Raw genomic sequence first — 9,076 nt, forward strand, 5'->3', positions numbered from 1 at the left:
TTATGATATCTTGATAGTGGTTGTTCAAAGCACATGACCGTAGACAATGACAAATTTTCATCTCTAGTATTAAAGATCAGGGATATGTCGCATATGAAGACTACAACAAATGAAAGATTATTGACATAAGCAAAGCTGAATCACTATCTTTCACAACAATTGATGATGTACTCTGTATAGAATGATTAAAACACAACTTTCTGAGCATAAGTCAACTTTGTGACAAAGATCTCAAAATCAACTTCACCAAAGATGAATGTATAATTGAAAGATGAAATCACTCATGAGACAAAGTTTATGGGTAAAAGAATTAATAATATTTTTATGATTTATTTAGATGATTTATCTATGAAAATAAAATGTCTTGTGGTAATCAATAATGCTTCATAGCTTTGGCACAAGAGAATAACCATCTTTTAATCAAGAAAATTTGATTAATTAAAAAAAAACAGTTTTTACAAGGCGATCCCATTAGGATCCAGCTCAAATCCCATAAAACCAATTAACAACCAAACACAAGATCGTAACTTAGAACATCATCAATCTAGCAAGATGTTCTCTAACTTTAGGATAGTTTCAACCTCTCTACACTATAATATCTATAATCTTTCCAATACTCTTTTAGTAGAATAACTCATATTCATATGAAACATTTAAACAAATTAGTCAAACATGATCTTATTATTGGTTTACCAAAATAAAATTTATCAAAGATAGAATATATGATGCATGTCAAAAAAATCAAACCAAATCAACTTTCAAATCAAAGAATATGGTAATAAATACAAGGCCACTTCAATTGTTCCATATGAACTTATTTGGTCCATCAAAGACACAACTTTGGAGGTAATATATATACTTTAGTTATTGTAGTTATTGTCGATGATTTTTCTAGAGTTCTTGGAGACTATTTTTAGTATAGAAAAACAAGGCTTTCAAGGTATTCAAAAAGTTTGCAAAGCAAGTGTAAAACGAAAAATCTGCGAAGATTGAATCAATCAGGAGTAACCATGGTATAGAGTCCTAGAATTGAAATTTTTTGTAAGGGGCATGATATCTTTCATAACATTTCAGCACCAAAGACTCCTAAATAAAATGGAGTAGTTGAAAGGAAGAATTGCTCAGTGACTCATATCAAATACTAAGTCCACACAAATGCAATAACTCATTCCCCCCATTTCTCAATCTTAAACATTCATAAATCAACCTAAACTTTCTCAAATAATTATACCCATCTTAAACAATTATTTTGCAGCTAAGAGTGCTACTTTAATAGTTAAAGAATTTGCCTCAGAATTTTAGGTATTTGAACACACTAGGTGTCCGTCCCAAAGGGTTGTCATGTCTGAAACACTTTTCCATGTTAACTTCACGAGAATGCTTTTATTTCAATTTTTAAATAATTGAAGCATGTGCATAAATGTTGTAACTTGCGTTCTTTTACAACAAAAACGATATATTAAATACTAATCGAGAATAGTAAAACTAACAATATTGTTGATGGAATTATCAAAACAAGGTGGGCAGAGAATCCGAAATTTTTGTTGTTCAAGAGTACAGGCAAATAACCTTAGAGGAGGTGCCATATCTTATTGAAAATTCGATAGCATTGGAATACAAAAATATGCATGTTACTTGTTCAACCTGCATAGTCACTCCAAACTAGCAGCAGCAGCAGCTCCTTTGAGATGGTTGTATACACTGAACTCGCCGAAATCCCTCTTTCCACTGGCAAAATAGCGTCCAAAATCAAAGCGCCGGAGAAAGGAATAATAATTCAGTTTCTGTTATGCATAATGTTATTATTAATGCACTTCACATAACAATCTAATTGCACCTAAATGAGAGCCAACATATTTTTTTCGAGCAAGTAGAAAAATAAATAATTACTAGTCCTACCTGTGTTTTATGTCCCATCCACCAGGAAGAAAACGCGGTTTTAAAGTATCCACAAATACTTGTCTCCATCTTTGACAAAACTCTCGAATGCCATCTTCACCATACTCATTCAATAAATGATCTACAACGTGTTTCCCGTGTGGACCATGTCCCAAGAGCGATAGTTTTGAATGGTGTTTTGCTTGTGTTGAATCTTCATCTCTGAGCGATTCTCCGTCTCTGGAATAAGATAAATCGCCAGCAACATTTGATTGGCTTTTGCTCAGACTCTCATCAACATTTACAGCAGAGTTACTTGTTTCATCATCATTGTCATTATCATCGTCATCGTCATTTGTAGTTTTAACTAAAATGGTATTTCCGAAATCATCTTCTCTGTTATCTCCACTTACTGTATCTTCATTTGCATATGAATCATCAAGAGTATCAATATTCAATGTGTCCACATTACTAATAATTCCAGCTGCGTGATCAGCATGATTTTCCCCTTGTGGCACTGCAACAGCATTTCCTGTGGAATGTTTAAATGTTACCCCTCTCTTTTTCTCATATCTTCTTCTCTCATAAGGCCGCATGCCAACTTGCAAAGCACTTTCTAGATCCTCCTCAGATATCTCCCTTCCTCCATAATATTTCTTTACAATCTAGAAAGAAAAAAAAACTTACATCATAAATAGAAGATCCTGTAGTCTAAGTTTTTCAATAACAATAATGAGAAAAACAAGTTATTAGGGTTTAGTCTTCAGTACATAGGCTTGGCAATCAATAACAGACAAAAATATGATCAAACCTCAGTCAGTTCTTCACGTCGCTCAAGAGGCATTCTTGGCCCGTGACGTAGAAGAGCCACAGCAGCTGATCGTAATTGTAATGGAGATACACCTCCCTCATCATTAGATTTTTCAGTCTCTTGCCCTGGATGAATTACTCTACGAACATACAGAGGAATCCCATATTCGGAAGCTATTTTTCTTTTATACTTCTCCGCAGCAGCATGGGCAACTTCATGGCAATCCACGCAAAGTAGGACAATATCATGAGAGCGATGACTCTTCAAATGCTCAGGGAAATGTATTCTGTAACATGACGGGATTATTCGATATCGTAAGTAGTGACTTCCTTCACCACATCCAACACATATATTTTTCTTACTCTGGATATAAAAATCATTGCCTTCATCCTCTGGGCGGCCTTTGGGTTCAAAAAGAAGCATTATACCTGGGGGTTCCTCCTCAACAAGCTTTGCTAGATCACGGTTAAGGTACCTGGAGAATTGAACATTTATCATGTAGAAGCAGCACCTTTTGGTCTCTTTTATAAATGGAATAAAAGCAAGTAAAAGTGTACAAACCATTCAAGCTTCTTCCGATCGCAGTAACAAAGCAGTCTCCCATCATTAGCAAATATCCGGCAATTGTGATAAACAGGAGATTTGCAAGAGAATTTTTTAACGAATGAATTTCGAGAAGCCTTCCGTGAATGTTGTCGAGGATTTTTTAGGCTTGAGTGCTTATAGGATAATAAGGTCGGTCTCGGGTTACTATTAACCAATAAAGCATAATTAAATATGTTAAGTTTACAACTTCCATTTTGACCTAGACACTTCTGAAGAATCACAGAATAAATATCACCATGGTTAACCAACTCATTTGCAAGCAGACGAGAGATATCACTCAGGTGGCTGCAAACAACAGGAGATGGGGAAGGGATGCAAGAGCTCAGACCCGTTTCTGCATTGACATCAGTCTGAACTATGGTGTTGTATATTTCAGAGTTACTTGCTGGAAGCTGACTTGCCAAAGCAATAATTGCCTGGTCTGATAGTACATATTTTATGCTTTCATCATGAATACGTGCCTGAAAGGATGAACATGCCAACGAATAATAAGCTTATGAAGCTAAAAATATAATTTTCTAAAATCAAATAGAAAATGATCAGCACCGCATCAAATTTGTAACCAAGAGTAGATACAGTTTGACATAGTTTTGCATATTCTTTTGGTCATAAATTACGTTAGAACAAAACTTCATCCTAAATATTTTGATTACTATAGACTTGACGGATTATCACCAACTAGTTACGGAACAAATGTCAAGTATTTTCAACTGGAATAAATTTAAACATATTTAAGCAACCTTCAATATACTTGGTTAATTTTCTTCCTTTATTTAAGACCAGTATAACTCCAATGTTTTATTTCCAAAAGGTTTCTCATGTGTAAACCACATGCATGTTAAGATTTCTCCTTCGATTATCAACACGGAAAATAAATTCCTGTTCCATCTTATAATTTGCAAACTAACATGTTACAGTGGTCTTCAACTCAAAGACGTGGAAAACGGTATAGTTATAGTAACAAAACTGTTCTTGAATGGTAGCTAAACTTAAGGAGCCTTTATACATAACTCACCATCAAATCTCTCCATGTGCAAAGCTGCCTCACGGTATAAAGAAACTGTAACCATAGAATCGCGTTAGAACAATATATCAAGCTTAATCACTCACACTACTTCAAATCCATACTAAAGCAGCAAACCTGGGTTTCATTGGAAATTGAAGGAAAGCCTTGATTGCTCTGATGGCGTGAAAATAATGATAATGCAGCAGATTCTCCGGGCGAAGCTTCAATCTCCTTTGTGAAAAGTTGTAAGCAAGTCATGTTTGAACGCCGACTAGCCTCGAGAACAAAATGGAATTTGTCATCGGAACAAGAGTTATCTGATACAACAACAAATTCAGAATTTTGAACAAACATTAACAAAGAATAATCTTAACGAGTTGTTAAAAAAGCTCATTGCTTCAGTCAGTTCATTAAAGCAATTATGGGTTGCAGATCTAGCACATTCTGAAACAGTCTGCTTATTTCTATTGCTGGTTTTTCTGGGTATGGAAAAGATATAACAGAGGACAAAGAGAGATTGACAAGGTAGATATTCAAAGCTTCAGTCTACTAAAATGCTTATTGCTTTTATGTGAGAAATTTCTAGTTTCTATTTGCTATCTTTAACCACAATATGAGTCAAGAAGGAATACCATTGTCCAGTTGTTTTAGTTCAGCGATTAGACAGTTCGCAATATACAACAAATAGTGTGCATCTGTTCGTGCATAATGTACCATTTCTTCTGAGAGAGGGCGCTGTCTCCAGTCTTCACGCTACAATCAAGCATATAAAAGACATAGTAATTCTATTCAGTATCTGAAAAGGCGTCATTAGTTAACTGAGTAAAGGGAAAATTTATTATTTATTATTATTTAAACATCTAGCATTTTCTTTTAGCTCAATAAATAGTATAACTTGATCATTCAATTATAATCTTTTTTATTCATACTTCTAACGTCATCCTCATCAGTTCAACAAACTCAAGTCAACTGTTTGGGATTGAATTCCTTTATTACAAGTTAAAATTGCAACCCCATGTGCATAAGAGAAATATCATTATAGTTTATCTGACTAAACATGTGAAACAATAATTAAAAGAAAATTACAAAATCTTCGCAAAAGAGAGTTAATAAACTTTCACATTCTAGATAAGCCACTAAAGAAGTCTATCATTCTTTTAGAGAACACAGAATTCATTTTAGATTCATCTTTCCTATTTATTACATGAATAAATGAAAAACATGGGAATTGCATTCTACTTAATATAACCATGCTAACAAGATCTACAACTACAACATCATTGATGACAAGCAGTGAATTCATTCAATGCAGGAAATCAAGCATAATCAGGTCAAACCTGTAATAATTTATTTGTCATTACACCACAGTAAGTTTCTAGTAAATAAGCAAGTGATTTTTGTGGTTTTGATAGCACCTCACATGCCTGCACAACATGAACACAGATATATAATAAGTTCCAGGTCAGTGGTAAATGGAAGACTTCTCGTACACTATCATGCATGAGGAGAAATTTTGCATGGTACTATGTAAATGGCATCGGATGCATAATAAGGCAACATGATAACACGTGAATATATTACCTTTGAAGTATCAAATAGATTAACAATGTATATGTGAAAGTCCCTCTGTAGCCAAAGAACATCATTATCGGCCCCATGGAACACCTATCCACAAATTTTCCATTGAAAAAAAAAACTGAAGCAAATATATTTGGACAACAAAAACAGAGACAAATAAATAAATTAAAATATCAATGATAAATGCTATGCTTTAATTTAATCCCAAATATGTGGTGCAGCCTAGGTATATATAAAAAGTAAAAAGAATCTGAATTATTCTAACTTTATTATATCCTAAAAGAAATTAGCCTTAAAAAGATCAACTTATTGAAATTGGAACCATCATCCCCCCTCCTCCCTGCACAGGGAAAAACATGACACCAATAACTTACATACTTTACAAATTGAAGGGTTAGCGAAAACTGGCTGAAGAATTTCCATAGAATCATGCAGGGCAATAGTATCAATCAAATAATCTTCCTGTTGAGTAGAAATCTGGTTGACAACATAAAAACACATTTGTATCATGAACAAAATTATCAAAAATTAAGTTATTGTCATAATGTAATCAAAGAAATTTCGGCGACAACATGAAATACCTGAACTAATCCTGTAAAGCCTAGAAAAGAGTGCAGGCTATGTTGTTCTGTATCCACACCAAAGAACCTTTCCTTGCTCAATACATTGACCAGCTCCTTTAACTGCATCTCTGTATCGACCCAAACATATGAATCATTCATTTCTAATTTCTCAGCTCCAAGTTCAATTTCAGGCTGGTGATTACTTAATAATGCCGTAATCTCCGCCTCAAACGGATGCAAATTTGAACCATTCTCTGCACACACAAAAAACACTACACTCAGCTTGTCCTTAATAGTTAACAATCTTGCATACAAAACTCAATGTAGCAGATCAAGGTGAATCCAAAAGAAACATAAACAATGAATTTCTAGATCTAGCTTTCATACTCAGCGCCAAATTTCAAATAAATCACATTATTTCAAATTTATAACTCGATCAATTAAGTTATATCAAACATCAAGAAATTCTACCGTGTTTACACTGATAACTAGGTTAAACTAGATTAATGAAACTATTTCACCCATTCATTTCCCTAACCTTAATAAAAAAATCTCAACAATAAAAGTCCTCAGACAATCGGAAGCAAGCGAACACGCGAAAACAAAACTATGAAGTTACTGCGACGGAGAATCAAGATATGAACACATGAATTTTCGTAAGATTTATTTTCCGTTGTTTCCAAAGCAACCAAACGTACCGCTACTACCGGAGGCTTTCAAGCTCAAATGCTTAAACGGAGAGTAGGAGTTATCAGCTAAGACTCGCTTAAATGTTGACTGTGGCTTCGGTTCGGAATGTGAGAAACACGAATTCGAAAGAGACACGCGCTGCTTCCGCCTCGTACGGCGGCGTACGGTGAAGATGATGGAGATTATCGCAGCTGCTAAAGTGGCGATCGTGAATGCCACGCGCGTTTTTCGTTCGTTGTTCATTTTCTTCTTCTCTGTTTTGAGGAGTTGAGTCTGTTTGGTTGTGCGCCGAGAGAACGGTTGAGGCGGTGGTTTGCTGCCGTTACCTGTGGCGGCGATGTAATAATTAAAAAGGTGCTTTGTTGGACTTACGTGGCAAATTCAAATGATGACTGTTAAAGAATTGGGCCTATAAGTGAAGAAGCCCAAATTGGAATGGATGTGTTACGGAGATTTTGGAGGATTTATTTTGACACACCTTATTTGTACATGACACTTCCCTCATATTTACTAATGAAAATTTACTTTAAAAAAAAAAATATTTTACTAATATTCCAAAAATGAAATTTACGGCGAAATTTTGATAAGCATTTTTTTTTTTGAAAATTCTTGCATTTTTATCTAGCTTTTGTAAATTTTCGATGAAGAAAATTGAAAATTTAAAAATTCTGATATTTTTATGGAAAATCTTAAATCCATATCAAAAATTATTGAAATTTTCGAAAAAAAATAAAAATTCAAAAATTTAAAATTTCTGGAATACCGAAAATTTCAAAGTTTATGATATACTAGAAATTTAAAGGTTTCTGGTATACCGAAAATTTTGGCCATACTCCAAATTTTCTATAGCAGTGTAGAAAGTAGAAAAATGTTATACTTGTGCGGTTCAGAGCCGACAAAGTCATCTACAGATTCATGTACAGATTTTACACAATTTTTCACCACTAACGCGATATGTTTTCTATGTAACAAGTTAATTTAAATGTTTTCTCGCCTCTATAGGATATTGATAGTATACTTTTTATATAATGTAAATGACAGATATTTAAGTCACGATCTGAAGTATTAGCATGGGCATAGACTATTGGTAAACAACATGGTATTATTATGACTGTTTGTTTTGATACTGCAAACGGGAAGCGATGTAGGAATGATAAATTGATTATGGATTGTGAAAGAGGAGAAAACTTTAAAAGTAAGAATGCATTTGAAAGAATAAATCCTCATAGGGAATTTATAGCATGAAAGTAAAATATCCTTTTAGGATGAGACCTGTGTCAGGTGGTAGCAGTTGGAAGGTGATAGTTAGGTGTGAGTTGCACAATCATAAACTATCTTAGGATTTAGAAGGCCATGACATATTAGGTCGTCTAAAAGTTCATGAAAGACAGTTTGTGAATGATATGACAAAGTACAACATGGCTCCACGGTACATAGTTGTTGCTTTGAAAGACAAAGATCCAAAAAATCCCACTAGTGTTAGCTAGGTGTATAAAGCTAAAGCTACATACAATGCAAGCAAGAAAGGTCTATTGATGGAAATGCAAATGTTTTTGAGCCTTATTCATAGAGAAAAATACATGTGCTGAACTAGAAATAGGGAAGACTCAAATGTTATTGTTTATATCTTTTTGACACATCTTGATTCAGTGAAGTTGTTGGATATGTTTCATTTGGTGTTGATTTTCTATTGTACTCCCTCCGTTCCTTTTTAAGTGTCCATTTCTTGTAAAAAATTTGTTTCTTTTTAATTGTCACTTGCAAAGTTCAAGGTAGTATTAATTGCAATTTTGTCAAAATTACCCCTAAGTAATTATTATAGAGAGAGAAAAAGTAAAATAAATGTAATAAATAATTAGGGGTATTATAGGTAAAACAAGAATTATTGTTTGAAAAGTAACAATAATGATTAGCTTCCTTGGTATGTGTATAAAGTCAAAAAAT

At 33.9% G+C, this 9,076-nt stretch overlaps 1 protein-coding gene across 3 annotated transcripts; it reads right to left on the minus strand.

The window, feature by feature from the left end:
- Positions 1-1,480: 1,480 nt before the first annotated feature.
- Positions 1,481-7,485, minus strand: LOC127107948 (protein RRP6-like 3). Of its 3 annotated transcripts, none has more exons than XM_051045298.1 (12): positions 7,141-7,485; positions 6,461-6,696; positions 6,258-6,356; positions 5,883-5,966; positions 5,639-5,725; positions 4,934-5,054; positions 4,437-4,618; positions 4,311-4,355; positions 3,251-3,756; positions 2,690-3,164; positions 1,900-2,543; positions 1,481-1,728 (listed from the first exon to the last, which is right to left on the minus strand). In XM_051045298.1, the coding sequence occupies exons 1-12, from the start codon at positions 7,373-7,375 to the stop codon at positions 1,653-1,655; spliced, it is 2,790 nt and encodes a 929-aa protein (XP_050901255.1). In that variant the 5' UTR covers positions 7,376-7,485; the 3' UTR covers positions 1,481-1,652. The 3 variants fall into 3 exon arrangements, with proteins under 3 accessions (XP_050901255.1, XP_050901256.1, XP_050901257.1); XM_051045299.1 differs by having other exon boundaries at positions 1,481-1,784; positions 7,141-7,484; XM_051045300.1 differs by lacking the exon at positions 7,141-7,485 and having other exon boundaries at positions 6,254-6,356; positions 6,461-6,694.
- Positions 7,486-9,076: the final 1,591 nt, after the last annotated feature.

This window comes from Lathyrus oleraceus, chromosome 7 (assembly GCF_024323335.1).
Source record: "Lathyrus oleraceus cultivar Zhongwan6 chromosome 7, CAAS_Psat_ZW6_1.0, whole genome shotgun sequence".
Classification (NCBI taxonomy): Eukaryota; Viridiplantae; Streptophyta; class Magnoliopsida; order Fabales; family Fabaceae; genus Lathyrus; species Lathyrus oleraceus.